This window comes from Anabrus simplex, chromosome 2 (assembly GCF_040414725.1).
Source record: "Anabrus simplex isolate iqAnaSimp1 chromosome 2, ASM4041472v1, whole genome shotgun sequence".
NCBI lineage: Eukaryota > Metazoa > Arthropoda > Insecta > Orthoptera > Tettigoniidae > Anabrus > Anabrus simplex.
Window position 1 is genome coordinate 185,621,983 of NC_090266.1, and position 21,907 is coordinate 185,643,889.

The 21,907-nt window shown below is 40.5% G+C and overlaps 1 protein-coding gene across 5 annotated transcripts in view; it reads left to right on the forward strand.

Annotated features, from left to right (window-relative positions):
* The window catches only part of bgm (bubblegum), a 514,443-nt gene that overhangs the window by 408,111 nt on the left and 84,425 nt on the right, over window positions 1–21,907 (forward strand). For all 5 annotated transcript variants that reach the window (XM_067140465.2, XM_067140469.2, XM_067140466.2 and 2 more), the window contains one exon: window positions 16,393–16,574. In XM_067140465.2, coding sequence (XP_066996566.2) covers window positions 16,393–16,574 — 182 coding nt within the window. The remainder of the gene's footprint in view (window positions 1–16,392; window positions 16,575–21,907) is intronic.

Genomic DNA, 21,907 nt, shown 5'->3' on the forward strand with positions numbered 1-21,907 from the left:
CTAGTAGGCCTGCCGTGAACTTCAGTGATCATATTGAATAAATGAAAATGAAAATCCACAGCCTGTTTCTAGTCATTCGACCAGGTCAGGAATAGAATAAATGAAGCCCCATCTATTGGCAAGGATAAGAACTGTGCCAGCTGCCGAAGTCTGTCGCACTCCTCTGGGTAATGATTAATGACTGAAAGATGAAATGAAGTGCATTAATTCCATGCCAAATTTTCACAAAAAAGTGTACTTTTCAACCTGACTATCTCAGATTTACATGTCATTCAGTAAGAAGGTAAAATACATGAAGTTGTACACACATGCCACATTTTACCTCTCAGTGATTTACGATATTCATACAGCAGGGTTGCGAACAAGATAAAAAATGCAAAATGTTTCCTCACGTGCTCTACAAAAGTAAATCATAACTTTGCTTCTAATTGAGGTAGAACCTTCATGTTGGTCTTATTTTGAAGTAAAGGGACATAGTTTCCAGTAAAACTAGCTACATTTTAAATATAATGATTTTGCATTCCAAGGTCAAAAGGCGTAAACCTTTGACCTTGAGTATCTAAGAAAATTTATCTTTAATTTTATTAGTGAAAAAATATGTTAAGCAGTTATATGCTTTTTTCCTTTGGTGTAAATTTCATTTTGGAATGGCTTTGGAAACAGGAGGAAAGTGCTTCTATAAATAGAGATAACCTGAAAAAGAGCATGGAAATGGATAATAAGTACATACAGACACAGGGCTGCAACCTATTTGATATTAAAGTGCACAAGAGCAGTAGAAAACAATTAAGGAGGGTACTACCATGGATGATAGAAAAACTACCACATGTGAATACTGAACAAATGATTTGTGACAACTGTAGGAAGAAAAAATAACTGGTGATATTCCTGGGGAAGAAGCGAGCACATCAGTTGATGAAGAAAGTTATATCGAATTGGACAGATACAGGACTCAATCTGCTATACAGTCGTTAAATGAAAGTCAGAGTAGTATATTATAGATAAGAAAGGTTCCACCTTATCAATACAAGTTTTATGTATATAAGATCCTACTTACAGTACCGGTTTCGACTTTTTATACAGTCATCCTCAGCTGTACATTAGTACCTTCACATAAGTCAAAGTTGGTTAATATGCCTTGCCTACTGTTGCATCAGGCCTTGCTCTCAATACTGTCAGCCATTTGCTGGCAGTGCCACATGCTGGACAATAAAAAATTATAAAAACAGTGGAAGCGTGTAATGGGCGCTATGTTTTGGTAAAGTGATGTGAGCTGTATAAAGAAATGTTTTTTAACATTAAATTCAGTGCAAACCAATTGTAAGACTTCCTTAAATGTGTTCGCGTGTAATGGTATTACACAACATTTAGTGGCGACCGTGACAGGACATTTACAACTTGAAGAAGGAAGAATCATCGTACCCACGAGGAACATGGAGCGCGGAAGCCTCGATAAATTACTGAAGCATAGGAGAGCGACAAGGACTTCGTTTACGAAAATTGCTAAACAGGTTAGTGATTTGACTGAAGAGGAAAATGTTAATATTACGGAACTTCAATCATTATCCACCTTGTTAGAAAGTAAGATAGCGATTTTGAACGAACTAGATTCGAAAGTGCTCGATTTGTTATTAGACGATGACGAGGCTGATATTGACAAGGAAATGGAAAGGGGCTGATTAGTATCAGAAAAAGTATCTGGACCTTAAATTGCGTATTTCGGGAATACAGGTTCAACAAACTGAATATGAAGCAGGTAGTGTTGCTAGTAGGTCTAGCAACCAACAAACCATGAAATTCAAGTTGCCGAAGTTAGAATTCCGCACTTTTGGAGGGGATTTAAAGGAGTGGTTACCATTCTGGAGTCAGTTCTCAAAAATAGATGAAGATCCCGAAATAGCTGTGGAGGATAAATTTCAATATTTAATACAGGCAACAGTAAAAGGATCACGTGCTAGGCAGGTGGTTGAGAGCTTCCCCCCAACACGAATAAATTACAGCAAAACAATTGAAAGCCTAAAATCTCGTTTTGGCCAAGAAGATCTTCTTGTGGAGGTTCATATACGTGAACTGTTGAGGTTAGTTGTACACAAGGCCTCGCAATCCAAATCCAGAATTGCATTGTCTCAACTTTATGATCAGTTGGAAACACAGTTGAGGTCACTAGAATCGCTTGGTGTCACAACGGACAAGTGTGCCTCTATGTTATTTCCCCTTGTTGAATCGTGCCTCCCCGAAGACTTATTAAGAATTTGGCAACGCAGTATTCCATTTACCTCCGCTACAAATGCGAAATACCGTCTGGAGGGGTTAATGAAATTCCTGAAGTCGGAGGTGGAGGGTGAACAGAGAATAAACCTTGCTACATCTGGGTTTGACTTAAAGTGTGAAGGGGCAAAGGAAAAACTGAAGCACAAGGGGAAGGATTCAGACGACAGCATTCCTACAGCTATGTGGTTATTAACATCAAATCAACGTAAGGATGACAAATGTGTGTTTTGTGAGGGTCATCATACCAGTGCAGATTGCTTTTCCGCTAGAAAAATGTCAATCGAAAGTAAACAGAAACTGTTAAGGGAAAAGGGGTGTTGTTATATGTGTCTGAAGTCAGGGCATATGGTAAAGAATTGCAAGGCAAAAAACAAAGAATTTATAATTTGTTGTGGGAAGCATGTTGTTTTAATCTGCAGACAGTTGTTAGAAAAACATGTCCCCAAAGCAGTTAGCAACAGTGAAGAAAATGCAACTCAGGAAATCACATTGGCAAATGTTTCCGCTTCGCCCAAGGTATTGTTACAAACTCTTAGTGTAAATGTAAGATCTGATAAAAAGACTGAATGTGTTCGTGCTTTGATGGATACAGGCTCCCAGACGTCATACATTTTGCGAAAGACGGCTTTAAAGATGGGTTACACTTCACTACGAAAGGAGATCATCTCACATTCTCTTTTTGGTGGTGTAACAACGCAACGGAATGAACATGAAGTTTACAGGGTGCGTGTAGGGGACCTGAACGATGAATTTCAGTGTAATTTTGAGGCTTTAGACCAAGAAGTGATCTGTGGAGACATTTCACATGTTACGGAAGGGGAATGGATGAACGAGCTAAAGAAATTGAAGATAGATATCACCGATAATGAGGAAAGTTTGGGGCCTATAGGAATACTTATTGGGGCAGACGTGGCTGGCAAACTTCTAACAGGAAGAAGAGAAGTGCTGTCTTGTGGTTTAGTGGCAGTAGAGACATTGTTAGGCTGGTCTTTGTTGGGAAAGATACCTAATACCAAGAGAAGTGAAGAAAATGAAGGCTTGCTTGTAACTTCCATGTTTATTAAAGAGGCAAGTATTACTGATTTGTGGAGGTTGGATGTAATAGGCATTTCGGACCCTGTCCAGAAAGTTACGAAGAAGGAACGAGAAATTGCAGTGAAAGATCATTTCCTCCAAAGTGTTCATCGCACAGAAGAAGGTCGATACCAAGTTCGGCTACCTTGGACTGAGGGGCATCCCGCCTTGCCATCAAACCTGAATCTTGCTGAAAGAAGACTGGGTTCGATGAGGAAGAAATTATCTGAAGACCTTTTTCGAGATTACAATTAAGTGTTCGCAGATTGGTTGGCTGAGGGAATTATAGAAGAAGTGCCTGAATCTGAACGTGTTCATTGTTGTCACTACTTACCGCATAGACCAGTTGTAAAGGAAAACAGTGCAACTACCAGAATCAGACCTGTTTTTGATGCTTCGGCAAAACTAGGCAGTTCTCCACCTTTAAATCAACGTCTTGAAACTGGTCCAAATCTGATTGAACTCATCCCAAATGTGCTGTTAAGATTTAGAGAAAAGAAGATAGGAGTGGTTGCTGATATTAAAAGAGCATTTTTACAGATTGGTATTCATCCTGAAGACAGGAACTTCCTCTGTTTTTTATGGTGGAACTGTTATGAAAAACTGGAGGTTAGGGTATTCCGGCACGCAAGAGTGGTTTTTGGTGTAAAGTGTAGTCCTTTCCTCTTAGGATCTGTAATCGAACACCACTTATTGAGAGAAGAGGATTCAAATCATTCTCTTAAAGAAAAGTTACTGCACAGTTTTTATGTTGATAATGTTGTTTCTAGTGTGGACACTGAAGCTGAGCTCAATGCATTTATGTCAGAACCGGTCAAAGTCATGGCAAAGGCCAAATTCGAGCTTAGGGGTTGGGAATGGACAAGTGACAAGTGTCAGAGTGCTCATGATAACTCTTACTCTGCGGTACTGGGTTTGTTGTGGAATCGAGAAAGTGATGAACTCAAAGTTAACATGAGTTGGATTAGAGATTTTCTTTTTGACACCATTACCAAGAGAACAATCCTGTCGATCTCTCACAAAGTGTTTGACCCTATAGGTTTTAGTTGCCCTGTTATGTTGTGTCCTAAATTGCTCCTGCAGAAAATGTGGAAGATGGAATTTGATTGGGATACAGAAGTTGACGATGCTATCAAGAAAGAATTTCTGTCATGGTATGAAGAACTCCCTCAATTAGAAGAAATTGGCATCCCCGATGGGTACAGAAACCTGTGAATATAGAGGAATGCACTGTACACACCTTTTGTGATGCCGGTCAAAAGGCATATGCTGCAGTAGTTTTCCTCAGGGTAGAGACAAGCGACAACGTTCAGCTTCATCTGTTGGCGGCCAAGACACGAGTCTCTCCAATAAAGAAGATTTCTATGCCTCGTTTGGAGCTTATGGCTGCAACTATAGGAGCAAGGCTTGCGAAGTCTGTTCTGGACGGATTGGGATGGAAAAATGTGAAGACTTTGTTTTGGAGTGATTCTACTACAGTAATTGCATGGATTACCAGGGGAGACAAATGGACAGTCTTTGTCAGAAATCGAGTTGATGAAATAAGGAAAATCACTTGCTCTTAATCTTGGAAGTATGTCCCAGGGGAACTTAACCCTGCAGATTTACCTTCCAGGGGCTGAAAAGCTAAACAATTAGTTGCTTCTAGATGGTGGGAGGGACCTGCATGGTTGAAGGAATCACCAGGAAAGTGGTTTGCTTGCAATGATGATCCCAAGGAAGATGAGATCAACATGGAAAAGGTTAGATCCCCAGCTGTTGTGAATGTTAACTGTTTGGTTTCAGAGGACCAAAAGGACTGGTATTTCAAATACTTCTCTAATTTTACAAGAATTGTCCGCATGTTGGGATGGTTGCTAAGGTTTATACGCAATAGCCGCTTACCTACAGATCTGCGTCAGAGAAGTGAATTAACTGTGGAAGAGTATGCCACTGCAGAAAGAAGAGTTGTTTGGTTTATTCAAGAGGACTCCTTTTCTGGGTTAAGGGACGACAGACTGCGAACGCTCAGAGTGTTTCAAGACCATGAAGGAATAATTAGGCTGAAAACTAAGATCACCTACCGAGATGACCATGAAGACTTTCGTCACCCTCTAGTACTTCCATCACAACACCAGGTAGTGAAGAGGTTAATCATGACGGAACACAAGATACAAGGACATGTAGGATTGCAAATGCTGCTAAATAACCTCAGGGAACGCTATTGGATTTTAAACGGTCGGAAAGCTATCAGGTCGGTTTTGTCCAAGTGCGCCATATGCAAGAGACACATTGAAAGACATCTTGAAGTTATTTCACCTCCACTTCCATCCAGTCGAGTACAGGATGCTGCCATGTTCGAGATTGTTGGACTGGATTTAACCGGGCCCTTATATCTACAAGGTGGGATTAAAATGTGGGTGTGCCTCTTTACTTGCGCAGTGTTTAGAGCTGTCCATCTGGAATTGGTATCATCAGTCTCGACAGAAGCATTCTTGCAAGCACTCCGTCGATTTGTGGCTCACAGAGGAAGTTGTTCTGTTATCTACAGTGACAATGGGACGAACTTCATTGGGGCTTCTAATTTGCTTCGAACTCTGAACTGGGAGGATATATCTAAGTACAGCACTGCTAGGTGTATTTAATGACGTTTTAATCTCCCCAGTGCACCTTGGTGGGGTGGATGGTGGGAGCGCTTGATACGCCTCCTCAAAGATTTATTGAAGAGAATATTGGGTAGGTCATGTCTTACTTACGAGGATTGTGAGAGTTTGATGAATTCTCGACCTTTGACTTATATCATGGAAGAAGGTTCTGAGCTAGTGCCTCTCTCCCCTTCTTTATTCCTGCAAGATATAAGGGAGATTGGTGTTCCTAATCTCGATACGATAGACACTCAGAGCCTCAAAAGGAGGTGTAGGTACCGACAAACTTAAAAAGGGATTTGAGGAAAAGATTCAGAAGTGAATATTTGGGGCAGTTCTAGTTACATCGTGAAAAAGAGGGCACCCGTACTGTAGCAGTGGGGGACGTTGTGTTGATTGGGTGTGACAATCTCAAGCGTATAGACTGGCCATTGGGATACATAGTTGAAGTTATACCAGGTAAGGATGGCGTCATCCGAACAGTGAAGCTCAGAACTGGTCAGGGAGAGTTATTACGTCCAATACAAAGGATTTATCCCTTGGAAGTGTCTGCTGATGACCCTATTGTGCTCTCTAGAAACGGTGATTCTTCAGGTGTACCAAAGGATGACAACAGTGGTGATCCAGTTGTTACTCGAAGTGGTCGAGCGGTGAGAGTTCCTGGCAGACTTGATTTGTAAGCAGCAGGTTTGTATTTGTTGGTATTGTTGAGTAGCCTTCTGCTACTCAAGGTGGGAGAATGTTGCATCAGGCTTTGCTGTCAATACTGTCAGCCATTTGCTGGCAGTGCCACATGCTGGACAATAAAAAATTTAAAAACTACAGTGGGAGCGTGTAATGGGCGCTATGTTTTGGTAAAGTGATGTGAGCTGTATAAAGAAATGTTTTTTAACATTAAATTCAGTGCAAACCAATTGTAAGACTTCCTTAAATGTGTTCCTGCGTGTAATGGTATTACACAACACCTACATTGTACATAAAGCCAGCGTTTACTTTGAAACATGCCCAATTTGAACGTTGGACACATTCCATGATTATGCCTTTTTTACTAGGCAAGGCATATTAACCAACTTTGACTTATGTGAAGGTGCTAAGGTACAGCTGAGGATGACTGTATAAAAAGTCGAAACCGGTACTGTAAGTAGGATCTTATATAAATAAAACTTGTATTGATAAGGTGGAACCTTTCTTATCTATAATATACGAGAACTATCAATACGGAAAATGAAACTAATAAATCAAGACAGTCTGAGTAGTGTCGATGTCAGTGGCGGCCAGTGGACTATTAAGTCGGAGGGGCGGCCACAGTAATTTTTTCTACACCTCTTTCTTGACAACTTTGACAGAAAAGAGAAGAGCAAATTGAGATCTTAAGGCTACCCTTATGAGCTGTTTTAGCCATTTGGATATACAAGGATGATCACATTTAAAGGATACCATCACTGAGAATTGTCACGACTGCGTGACGCGACGCGCCCCTTTCATGTTTCAATGCCGAGCAAACGGACTCGAGCAAGTCTTGAATCCGCGACCTCCGAGACTAAGGATATTGAATACTGATATAAAGTTAATATGATCGTGTAACAGTGGCAAGGAGTTGTAGTGTTTCAAATATTGAATAATAATTTTATTAAGTGGAAGACAGTTATAGGTATTCAAAGTATAAGACTTCATACAAGTTTTACTTGAAGCAATCCGGTGTAACACAAGTGAGTAACATTGTGCAATAGGAAATTTGTTCGAGTGAATTCTATGACAAACCCCTTCAGTTAGTGGGAGAAGCTCGTGAACCAATCAGACTTAAAAACGTCTTATTTGTCGTATTCTATGAACAGGACAGGCTGAGGACTTGGGTTCGAATATCAGATTGACCTTGATATAAAACACTTTCTGACACCATTAAATTCTTATTCTAATTTATTTAAACAAACTATCAAATATACCCTTCCAATAATATTACATCACACCTGTAATTATTCTTTTCTCAATATTACTTTTAAGTAACCAGTTTATCAGTCTCTGACTTCTATGGAAAATACACACACTTCTATGATTCACTATACAACATTTATGAATTCCCTTCAGTCTTTAAAGTCTCTTAACTAGTTGATACTTATCTCAGGTTTTAAAGCTTCTTTCTTCTTGCTTCTCTCTTGAATCCTCGTTGTGATGTTCCTCTGAATCTTCCCTGACAGTTTCAGGACTTGAACACAGAACTCTAAGGTGAATACTAACTGAAGCTACAGTCTCCTTCGAACACTCAGTGAGTTCTCTAAGTACTGTCTCTGTACTTTACCCTGTGGGACACTGCTAACCAGTTCTATTGCTTGACACTCTTAATTGCTGCCTAATTTAAATAACTTCTTATACTGCTACCTTCACTGACTTTATTCTACAGAGCCTGTTCTCTGCTAAGTGATCTAGTGTCCGACGCTTCCCGAGAGGTTTCTTTCCAATGTTAACAGAATAACTGCCTGAATGACACCAGAATTACGACCAAGAATGACCAACAGAATGACCACCAAGAATGACCACAAAATGACACAGAATGACCAAGAGGCTCCCTTGTCACTCCCCTTTATCGCTTCTCTGAGCTTCTGGAACAAGTCATCCCCTACTACTATGTTCCCTCACATCACTGATCTGTTAGCTTCCTATTGGTTACTTCAAGTGTGGTCCCACCCGTCTCCTGGATGTACATGTGACTGGTGACCTTCCCGAGATTCCTTCTGGAAAGAATTATTGCACCACAGCGTGCATTCTTATTTTTACAGGGCACCTTGCTACGTGACTAACAACAGGTTTGTTTTTCCTGGCCCACCCACTAAAATTTCTAACTATGACCTGGTCTGTTTACTTGTTTCTCTGACCAATATTCCGATTGCACAAGTTTGCCTCATTCTCAGCTCACTGAAATGTTCCAAGTTGAGACTAGCTTTAAGAAATGCTTTTAATTATAATTGTAATTCTGCACTTATTCACTGCACTGATATTCTATTACACTTAATCATTCACTTCCATTGTTTTTTGCTGTATCTTCCCTTTATATATTATGCTTAAACTGCTTCATGATTATTAGAGATTTCTGACTGGAAGGTCACGGATCGAATCTCGTTCGATGCGCTCGCCCCATAATTTCCCACGGAAGGACGTGTTGCGAATCGGTGCTCGCGACATATTCTACGGGAGTAGAGGGAAAAGACTCGAGAAACATCGAATGTAAAATATAGGGAATGATACTTCGGAGATAGAGGGAGAATCTGACCGACCACCGTGATAGCAACTAGTGTGTTGGTGGCTGAGCGCCACAAGGGAGATAAACTACCTAGCTTCATAAAAGTATTGTATGTGGTTGTGAGACAGAATAGTACAGGACGTTTAGGTTGTGTACGTAGCAGTAAGCCGCAGGATCAGTTAAGTGTGGGTTAGCAAACAGTCTAGAAAGTGTAACGAGTTCCGCGAGGCAGTGAGGGAAATACTGCATACAGCATAATTAGCAGGTTGCTAGTGCAAAGACTGGAGCTGTAATAACACAAACATCGAATTATTTGACAGGAAAGCCGAGTGTCATAGCGAGTCTTTCCTATCAGTAAACCTAACCTAGTGGTCAGAACTGTTTGGGAGAAAGACTAATCTGGTCTACGATGGAGTTTGAGGGTGTTGTATTCATATCCTCGAGCTACTCGTCCGTGTGAGCCAAACATCACATCATTCAATGTGATTATGGTATCGTGAGCGCAGAGAAGAATTCAAGAGACAAGACGGCGCCGAAGATTGAAGAAATCTTCAATCCAAAAGATAATTAACTATCAAGCTTGTATGGAACGATCTTCTTGTATTAGGGAATGCAATGTAACTGGTTAATCAAAGACTTGAAAAAGGACTCTCTAACCAAGAGTTAAAAGTGTATTTGTACAAAGGGTTTTATGTTTCTTAATTGTGTATATGTATATATGTAATGTACGTCTTTCTACTCAATACAGGTGAAGGGAAGAGTGAGAGTGTGAGAAGGTAATCTTGTTATTTTAAGATCAAGCTCCCGAAAATCCGAATCCATAATCCTCAGCCTGCCGAGTCCTTAGGATCACGACAGGATCTAATGTGAAAATTACATATATACAGAATTAGCCGAACTTTATTTGCCGAACTAGATAAACTGGAGGTAAATAAGTCCCCTCACAAAGTAATAGCTCAGAGCTATGATGGTTCGAATGTGACAAGCAGGCAGCACTCAGGTGTACAGTCAAGAATGAAGGCCATGTACAAAAATGCACACTTTGTTCATTTTCCAATAAATATACCCCACCGAGCGAGTTAGCCGTGCGGTTAGGGGCGTGCGGCTGTTAGCTTGCATCCGGGAGATAGTGGGTTCGAATCCCACTGTTGGCAGCCCTGAAGATGGTTTTCCGTGGTTTCCCATTTTCACACCAGGCAAATGCTGAGGCTGTACCTTAATTAAGGCCACGGCTGCTTCCTTCCAACTCGTAGGCCTTTCCTATCCCATCGTCGCCGTGAGACCTATCTGTGTCGTTGCGACGTAAAGCCATTAGCAACAATAAATATACCTTTGATAATTAAAAATCAGCCTTGTCAATACTGATTGTTTAATTAATTATTTTTTATCACCTCATACATCGTACATGTTTTGAGGACCTTACTGTCTTCTTCCTCAGCATTTTTTTCTCACTACCAATTATTTCTTGGACCTCTTTACTTATTATTACACATCAAACAGCAAAGTTCAAAACATCTCTTAATCGGTATCTAATATGTGTCATAATTAAAATAAAATATGTCCTAAATGTCATAACAGAACACTGAAACTACACTATTCTATTTACAATTTTCTTAAAATATCATCCTTGTCTATTACCTAAGAACACAATCAATTTATTAAAATTAGCATCTCATAAATTTTTTACTAAAATCTTCCAATTCAGAGATCATGTCAGTTAAATTTTGCTGGTATTTCCATCCGTCCTCAAAAATCCTTAGAGTTGTAGTGTTGTCAAAGATGAGAAAGATAGTGATCCTGACATTGGTGAAACTTATCCTCAGCCTCAATATCTTTATCACCATCTGTTCTTTTGAATTTTCTCCAGAAGCCTAACCCTGTCCTTGACATCACCTCGCAAATTTGTCTAGTTCTATGTTGGTAAGTTTCAGAGTCTTTCTATTGGAAGAATATACACACTTACGATCTTCAGCTAAACTTGCATTCACTGTTGACTGAACTACATTGAACTTCAGTCTAACCTAATCAGGTTTATCTCTGTAACTCTCAACAGCTTCGTACTCGTGATCGTAAATTTCATTATTATTATTACTATTATTATTATTATTATTATTATTATTATTATTATTATTATTATTATTATCATTACCAAACAATAAGTCTAAGATTTTGTCATCTAACGAACTCAGTTCACTTCCTAACCTGTCTAATTTAACAATTAACAGGTGCATTGCATCTTTTTACACTTCCAAATTCAATAAGTCGGCAGTGGTATGGTGTGTTTTTGTAAACAATGCCTTCACTGGCTTCCTCGCTTTGATTAAATCGCTAATTTTCCACTTCTGTTCTGTCATGGTTGCCATATTTTCTTAAGGGACCCAGCAATTCCCGTTCTCTTGTTCAGAACTGGTAGAATGTTATATCTGGTGAAAGCTCATTAGCAAATATTCCCTCCCTTAAAATTTTGCCAAATCCATTGAGGGATACATATATCTTTGTGAACCATTCAGATTTTCCTGAGTAAACCATACTAGAACTAGGGCTGTTCCAGACTAGCAATAGGCACATTAAATTAAATATTTCCTTAAGAAAATATGGCAACCATGACAGAACAGAAGTGGAAAATTAGCGATTTAATCAAAGCGAGGAAGCCAGTGAAGGCATTGTTTACAAAAACACACCATACCACTGCCGACTTATTGAATTTGGAAGTGTAAAAAGATGCAATGCACCTGTTAATTGTTAAATTAGACAGGTTAGGAAGTGTACTGAGTTCGTTAGATGACAAAATCTTAGACTTATTGTTTGGTAATAATAATAATAATAATAATAATAATAATAATAATAATAATAATAATAATAATAATAATAATAATAATAATAATAATAATAATAATAATAATAATAATAATGAAATTTACGATCATGAGTACGAAGCTGTTGAGAGTTACAGAGATAAATATGATTAGGTTAGATTGAAGTTCAATGTAGTTCAGTCAACAGTGAATGCAAGTTTAGCTGAAGATCGTGTGTGTATTTTCTTCCAATAGAAAGACTCTGAAACTTACCCTAGTTCTGCATTTTCTGTCTTTTTTAATCTTTATTTCCTATTTAACCCCACTGTCGGCAGCCCTGAAAATGGTTTTCCGTGGTTTCCCATTTTCACACCAGGCAAATGCTGGGGCTGTACCTTAATTAAGGCCACGGCCGCTTCCTTCCCATTCCTAGCCCTTTTCTGTCCCATCGTCACCATAAGACCTAACTGTGTTGGTGCGACGTAAAGCAACTAGCAAAAAAAAAATTACCTATTACTCCTAGTGGAGCATAGGGTAGGAGTGATGATCATCCATCTAACCTTGTTGGCAGCCAGGTACTTCATTTCAGGTTATCCCAACTACTTCTTGAAAACAATTCTCATCCAGTTCCCTTTAGTGTGAAGGAGTACAGTATTTTACTTACCAGAAATTATACTAACTTCACTTCTTTTATCTTACTCTTTAAATAAAAGCTGCCTAGCTGAGCTAGTAAAGGCATACTTGGTTCCCCCTGAAGTACAGGAGTTCAATTCCCTTGTCAGGAGAGCTTCATGAACCTGTGCTTTACTAAGCCTTCTACAGGTATGGGTTGCATAGGTACCTTCTGGATTAATTCAGGGGGCCAAGGCAGCTAGGCACAGAGCTCTCCAGTCTGTCTCACTCAGCACTAAGGACATGGGTAGTGGAAACCCTATCTTCCACTCCCGTATGTGCCTTCATCTGACAAATAGTAACCTATGATGAGTTCAGTTTAATTATTTTCTGTTTGTCTATTTAAACGTTATGGGAAAACGGATAGAGGTATTTAAGTTTGGCGTAAGGGCGCCTGGGATCTTAGCTGTAAGTTGTTAAAAAACATCAACAGGAAGAGAGCTTCAAAGGATGACCTAAAACAGAAAACTCAATATGTCTCCCTTACGGTTGGTTTTTCAGGAAAATTGCTGATGACAAAATTGATTGACAGTGAAAAATAGGGTAAATGTCAGTGACGTCATCTGAAAGTTTTGAGTCCAAGAGCCAATAACTAACTCTATGGAGAGTGGCTATGGAGATCATGACAGCAATGTTTTAAATGCTTTGTGCAACTGTCTGTATGTTCTGGATATTAACCTGGCTCTTAGTTTTTATGTTAGAAGGAAAAGATCAAATGTAAAAAATATGGAACTGTTTGGGGCCAGAGAACCTTGATTTTCCGTTTTTGCAGGGACCACGAAAAAAAAACGTACCACACGGAAAACAGAAAATCCGGGAATGAATGAATACCATCAATAATTTGGCTAAACATCACAAAAATTTAATATCTATAATTATAATCTTACAAACACTCCTAAACCAAACCAAACCAAACTACAGCCCCACTGGGCCTTTGCCTGCTAAGTGACCGCTGCTCAGCCCGAAGGCCTGCAGATGACGAGGTGACGCATGGTCAGTGTGACAAATCCTCTTGGCCATTATTCCTGGCTCTCTTGACCGTGGTCGCCATCTCACCATTAAATAGCTCCCCAATTAAAAGTAATCATGTAGGCTGAGTGGACCTGGAACCAGCCCTTATATCCAGGTAAAAATGCCTGACCTGGCCGGGAATAAAACCCGGGCGCTCCGGATGAGCGGCAGGCAAGTTAGACCGCGGGTCTGGCTTCAAACATTAATTACCTGTACGCGAGTTAAAAATCTCAATACTTTATATTCAGTTTTACCGGGGAAACTTCATCAGTTTTCGGTGTTTTCCGTGAAAACTTCTTTCGGTTCAGCAACTTTGATTGACCAAACTCTTCGAAAAATCTAATAACGCTCAGCCAAACAACAATCGACCACAAGTAGTCTTAAATTCTGTAATCTAGTGAAATAAAGCACATTAGATATATAAGCACCCGCCATGATGGCGAAATCCCTTGTTTTCTTAATCTTCCATTGTAATTTGGTCATCGTAGTCAGTTTCTGGAAATCTTGTACTGCGTAAATTAAGCCTACATCGACGTTTACAGGTTGTGTTGAACTCTAGAATATGGTTTCGAATGTAAGTATCGATTCTCAAAAGTTCACGAATGCATTATATTCAATTCTGCCCGTCAGTAATCGCAATCAAATTGGAAAGAGAAAAAATATTATCAAAACTTCAGAAATTACGGTTATTCGTGACCTTGAGGGCTGGAAAGAGCGCTCGCTGCACAAGTCTCTAAGAGTGGGAAATGATACGAAATTTTAAATGTAACGTGCGCAAATAAAACAACTGCGGTTTTTATGACATTTTGACACAAAAACGTAAAATTCCCGGTCTTATTTTAGGACCAAAACAGTAATAGGCAATCCGAAGACCTCCTATTGCTTTATGTATGTAAGGTGCAACATCTATTTCTATCTATTCTGGTCTCAAAAACATAGTCGTATAAGATAATATTAAAATACTAGATTTGTGTTAGGAAGGAGCAGTTTCGATTTCTGCCTGAAAGCTCAGTGATTATACAGTGCACTGAGGGAAGTGCCAAAAAACTGTTTTGGCTATATTATGGACGTTTTACAAGTACGAACATTTGATGAAACTCGTTCCATCTTCAAGTAGAGCTGTCGAAATGCACTCTGTCTCCTTCCAATTGTTGTAGCCACTCTCTGCTTTATGATTTCCGAGGATTCTCTAATTTGATGCTAAGATGGTCCCTTATGCAAGTTCACCGCCGATCGTTTTTCCAGTTCAGTACTTGCTCTAATTATCGCAATAACGGGCTGTTAACGCCGAGATCTGTAAGTATAATACCAAATTAGTTGGTCCGTTATTGGACATTGTAAATTTTCCGGCTAACTCATTCCTGGTTGCCAGCGTGCACTAGCCATGCGTCTTGGTAGGTGTGCTATTTACCAACTGACGAGCCCAGCTTAGCACACTGGGGCGAAACACTGGTATTCAGGAATGAGTTAGCTGGAAAACTTATAATGTCCAATAATGGACCAACTATTTTGGTATTATAAATTTACTCATTCGGAACAAGTATTTCAGATTCCGTATGGAATCAATGTCTATATCATCTGTTAAGTATGCCATAGAAGTCCTTTTGTGAGATACAGTTTCTTGAAAATAGCTTGATTGAGGATTTAGCATTGATGGGAGTGAAATTTCTGGACAATTGATCCAGGCAATCATTTCTTCGAGGAACGGATCATGCGGGATATTTACAATGTAATTTAATTATGATGCTCGCGGGACCACGTAATTTGAATAAATAATCCGGGAAAACGCAGTTTCCAGGAACGGATAATCGAGTTTCCATTGTACGTCATGACAAAACGCTGACAATAGATGCTGTCCACCTACATGCCTCAAAATCTCAACAACATGAGGAATTGACAGAAATGTAATGTACGTAGTTGAGTTCATTGCATCAGATATTCAATGCAGATCGAGACACCTGAGTATTGATAGCCTAAAATTATCTCTAGTGTCAGTTGTTTATCGTGCAGTTCAGTATTCAGAGAGATTTATTGATATTATAATGGCAAAGAGCAAACCATCTAAAAAATACTAACACCATTTCATTTAAAATACGTATAAAGTAAATCCGTGGCAGGACCTAGTGTTTACAGTGCACTATGTCTTCTGGTATAGGCTAGAGCAATTTTGTTACTTTCATAGATCTGTCTCTGTCTTATCCTTGGCTTTGACAATATGAAAGTGACTGAGGTATGAGCAATGCTAGTAATGCCAATCCTTATGCAGCCAGTTCCTGCTATGAATGGTGTGAAAATGTTGCTCATAGGGTCAGTTTGTGTATGCATTTCAGTGGGCTTGGCAGGCTGATATGTAATAGCAGCTCTGGCTCGGTGAGGAAAGCAACGGGAAAGTACCTCACTCCTCATTTCCCTAGTACGCCTCTCCAGTGATGCCTAGGCCATCTATGACAGCTGATGGCAGAACTGTTGAGGATCCCACCAGCAGCATCGCTGACGGACTGAACATACATACATACATGAAGTAAATTGATGACAAGTTGGTTAAAATATATCTTCTGATGTATTTCAGGATTTCATAAAAAAATTGATACAGTATTTATGATGAGACAATCCTTGATGTTATTAATTCATGATCACTTCAGATGTTTAATTTTCTTAAATGGCTATAAATGGATTTTAGTAAATCTTAAGATGTGAAATCATGTTTTAGGGGTCACTGGTGCAGACACTTCAAGAAGTACGACCAACTTTTTTTTTGGGTGTACCTCGTGTTTGGGAGAAAATAAATGAGAAGATGATGCTCATAGGAAGCCAGGCCAGTGGAGTACGAAAAGCAATAGCTTCTTGGGCAAAGAGCCATGGACTTCAGCACAATATGAACAGGATGAATGGGTAAATTTATCCAACATTTATAAGAGAACTGACTAGTTCTAAGGAATATAAATTTATTTGTTTTCTGAGAGACAAAGGCATGTAATTGATTGCTTGTGTCTATTTTTCAGTTAAGTTTTACAACACATACATGAATTTTCATCACACTTCTCACTGTTTTGATTTCTTAAATTTAATTTTAAGTTTTATTCTTTACTGCATTACTGTTAATATTGCCTCTGTATATTTCTCCCCTGCTAATAACCAAGTTTATCAAGGCTAGGGGAATTAATAAAACTAAATCAAAGAAAGCTAAACATAGCAGAATTACGATTAAAATATTACTACCGTTCATACTACACTCCTGTTCATGAAAACCAGAACACCGGGCGAGTTGGCCGTGCGCGTAGAGGCGCGCGGCTGTGAGCTTGCATCCGGGAGATAGTAGGTTCGAATCCCACTATCGGCAGCCCTGAAAATGGTTTTCCGTGGTTTCCCACTTTCACACCAGGCAAATGCTGGGGCTGTACCTTAATTAAGGCCACGGCCGCTTCCTTCCAACTCCTAGGCCTTTCCCATCCCATCGTCGCCATAAGACCTATCTGTGCCGGCGCGACGTAAAGCCCCTAGCATAAAAAATATAAAGAAAACCAGAACACCTTGAAAGACTAGAGGTAGGAAGTTCACATTCACAGGACATGTGCATTAGTGTCTTCTGACGAAATGATTACCATTTGAACCATGTTGTCCCTCAGGTTCAAGGTCCACATCGATATCTCAGCGCACCACCACCGACTGGTAGAATGTCTCTGCGGCTCTCGTCGCTGTGAACCGAAGGTAATGGATCAGTGTGACTTGAGCAGACGTGCAGGATGCCTCGCTGACATATGCATGAACCGTACCATCAAATGAGTGAGTTTGAAAGAGGGAGCACTATTGGCATGAGAGAACGTGATGCATCTATTCGGGAAATTCCTGCTCGTGTGGGACGAAGTGTGTCTGCAGTGCAATGGGTGTGTACAGAATGGTTCACAGAAGACTGTAGAACACGACGAGATGGGTCTGGTCGCATCACCCAGACCATCCCTCGAGAAGATCGATACCTCATCCAAATGGCATTGCAGGACAGATCTGCATCCTCCTCAGCTCTGGCGCAACAGTGGAACAGTGTAACACATCTTGCCCATTATCAGGAGTGACAGTCCGCCGCCGTTTATTATGGCCTGGGTTACCGGCACGTCCAATTATCCGCCTACCTTTGACTAATGTGCATGAACATGCTAGACTGCAATGGTGTATGGAACGACATCATTGGGGACAGGAATGGCAGCAGATAGTGTTTTCGGACAAATTCAGGTTCTGTTTGTTTGAAAATGATGGCCGCATTTTGGCTCGCCGCTGGCAGGGGGAGAGGCATCACATTGACTGCATTCGCACAAGACATACAGCACCAACTCAAGGCCTTAGAGTTTGGAATGCTGTTGGGTGCAACCACAAATCACAGTTGGTGCGTGTCCAGGGCACTGTGACCAGTTAGACCTACATGAATGACATCCTGCGACCCGTCAACATAACCCTTCTGCACGACGCCCCAGATGTCTGTTCAGTAGGACAATGTGCGACTACATGTTGCTGCACGAACACGTGCCTTGTTGTTGTCACAGGATGTCAGACTGATGCCCTGGCTTGACCGATCACCGGACTTGTTGCCAACCGGAAATGTGTGGGAAATGACGAAACGAAGGAGTGCGGCGCTGCGACCCAATGCCAACCACCAAAGATGAACTGTGGAACCAGGTGAATGCAGTATGGATGGCTATACCCAGGACGCCATTGGCGCCTTATGCGCGTTGATGCCATCGCGCATGGAGGACCCAGCGCCTGCTAGGCAACAGGATATATGCTGAACCTAGGTGACTGAAATGCTGATCATTTCTGCAGAACATACTAATGAATATGTCCTGTGAATATGAACTCCTATCTCTAGTCTAGTCTAGAAAGCCAAGAATAACGGCCGAGGGGATTCGTCGTGCTGACCACACGACACCTCGTTATCTGCAGGCCTTCAGGCTGAGCAGCGGTCGCTTGGTAGACCAAGGCCCTTCAAGGAGTGTAGTGCCATGGGGTTCGGTTTGGAGTGCATTTAAAAAGGACTACACTACAAGATATATGACAGGGAGGGGCCAATAACCTTGATGCTTGACCCCATAAAACCAGCAATCCTCATCATAATTGCCAGGAAATATAATTTCTCTTTCTTCTTTCATTTTTCTGCTTCCTTGCAACTAGTTTTCCAGTACACTATCAGTGCCATGCTGATCTGAAACAGGAATTTTTTCAGGGCTTTTTACTGAAGTTCGAATAGTTTCTTCATCTGTTAAGCTGGCTTGTGTCTGTCATCGGAATCATTAGTTTTTTACTTTTTGTATTGATCTAAAATATTTCTTCTTGCTTCTCCACTACTGCTTACATACATACATACATACATACATACATACATACATACATACATACATACATACATACATACTCCATCTTATAGAGGCCTCAAGAGCCTTTTCGACTCCGTCTCTTCTCAGGAATGAATGTGAGCCAGAGCAAATGTCTTTATGGAGAAATAAAACAGCCTGTGATTGATCTTTTCCAAGTTTAAGTAGGTTTATGCTGTTTCTCCATGAGCATCAGGCTTTTGGCCGTCATAAATTCGGACGGTATGAGAAGAACTGTCATGTCTTGTATTTAATTTATTCTTCCATCCGAGGCTTGTTTTAGGTTTGAAAGCTGTATATTCATACTCAACTGGGAAAGAAACAAAATCCCAGAAGATTGGAGTAAAGGAGTCATCATCCCGCTGTTCAAAAAGGGCAATCGACGGAAATATGGAAATTACAGAGTCATCACGCTGTTGTCGCACACACTGAAGCTGTTGGAAAATATCATAGAAACGAGAGTTAGGAAGATAATGGAACCTTTGTTTGAGGAAGAACAACACAGGTTCAGGAAAGTTCGAAGTACTCTGGATCTTATATTTGCAGTCAAAAAACTGACAGAAAAGTACTGGGAATACAGAAGAAATCTTGTGATTGCATTTGTGGACATTGAAAAAGCATATGATAGTGTTCCTCGAAACAAGATATGGGAATGTCTGGAAGACCTAAAGGTGCCAAAGTACTTAATTGACAAAGTGAAGATGCTATACCAGAAGTGCTACAGCTGTGTCCAGATAGGCAACGGACGATCAGAATGGTTTGAAACAAAGAGAGGTGTCCAGCAAGGAAGTGCCGTATCACCACTCCTGTTCTTAATAGTAGTAATGAACAAGGTCATAAAATCTATCAAGAAAATGGACAGTGAACCAAACACACTGGTATTTGCTGATGATGTGCTTTTATGGGGGGAGACAGAAGCTGAAGTTCAGAAGAAACTTAACGAATGGAACAATACATTCGAAAAATTTGGACTGAAGATGAGCAAAACAAAGACAGTGGAAATGACCATTAATAGGGAAGGAACAAGCTCGTATATATTTCTGGAAGGAGTAAAAATCAAATCAGCTTCCCACTTCAAGTACCTCGGAAGCACAATCTCGAAAGACAACACTGTCAGGCAGGAAATACTCAGTATGACACAGAAAGCGTCAAACTTCTACAGTCAAGTCAGAAATCTTCTCTGGGACTGCAAAATACCACAAAAAGCAAAAACAATCATATACCACACCTACTTTGTACCAGTCCTCACGTACGGTTTAGAGACATATACCCTACTAAACAAAGACTTCAGTAGAATCCAAGCAACTGAAATGAGATTCATAGAACCATGAACCAAACTACCAGAAAGGACAAGATCAGAAATGAAGTGAATAGGAAAGTAGCTAGTATCGAGGTTCCTATTACCAGTGTCATAAAGAAACGCAGACTTCAGTGGTATGGGCACATAATGAGAATGAACAGGGAAAGACCTGCCAGAAAATATTTTGACCTTAATCTCATAGGAAAAAGACCACGGGGAAGACCAAGAAAACGCTGGATAGAGACTATAAGATCAGATGTGGAGGAGAGAGGACTCAAATGGGAGGATGTACTGGAACAGAAGATGTATGAAGACAGAAGGAGATGGCGAGCGCTTGTACACCACACCCCGGAAACTGGAGTTGGGAAATGATGATGATGAGGGGGAGAAGTGATACTCCCCCGTGGTCCTAACCGGCTTGCCAGTGGACTTGAGCAAAATAAAATAGCTCTCGCTGATCAAACACACAATGCCCTTTGGGTGGGGGACACAGATGAAGAGTACACCTGCGGTATCCCTTGCCCGTAAGAGGTGACTAAAAGGGGCGACCAAGGGATGATGACATTAGAACCATGAAACTACTTGTGCTTAGTACCATTGCATGAAGAACACGATGGGTCGACGTTACTTGCAGTTAGTACCACAATGGATCTACGTTACCAATGAGTAGTGCCTTTATGTGAGGAACACCACGCTTCTGTGGTTAGTAGGGTCTACGATCGTGTGTATTCCACCGAAGCGGGGGAGCGGGCATACGGTTGCGCGAACTAATGTCCATGTGCTGTAACGCCGTGCTGGAATGTGTCGGTTCCGCTGGATTCAGAATGGATCTGCACTACCTATGAATAATGCCACTTTGCGAGAAACACCATGAGTGTTCGTTGCCTGTGATTAGTACCACTATGTGAGAAAAACCATGAGTTTGGCTTGCGCCCGTGGTAAGTACGACTATGTGCGAAAACCATGAGTATGCATTACCTGAGAATAGTTCCATTAGGTGATGAATACCATGGGTTTGTATTACATGTGGTTGTTACTATAATGTGTCATACACCGTGGGTCTACATTGCCTATGATTAGTAGCACTATGTGAGCAACACCATGAGTATATGTTGCCTGTGATTAGCAATACCGACGCCCGTGATTAGTCCCACGATGTGCAGAGCACCATGGGTCTTTGTTGCTTGTGAGCTGTACCCTTATGTATGAAACACCATGGGTTTGTGTTACCTGTGAGTGATGCCATTGTGTGCTACATACAATAGATGTATATTTCCTGTGATTATCACCACCCTTAGAGAAACACCATGAGTCTACGTTATCTGTGATTAGTACCACTAAAGGAGGAACACCATGGTTCTACCTCCCAGTGATTAGTACCGTTATGAGGGGCTGGCGACCTGGATTTTTGACCCGTTTAGATAATAATGCATCATCCCAGTAATTCAGGCTTTGTGAATTGGATCCACTGATTGTTTTTGTTTCACTATCATTTTTTCATCATCCTTCATTTTAGATTCTAGTCAGTGGATAAATTTTGAAGTTTTAATTTTCGTTTCGTTTAT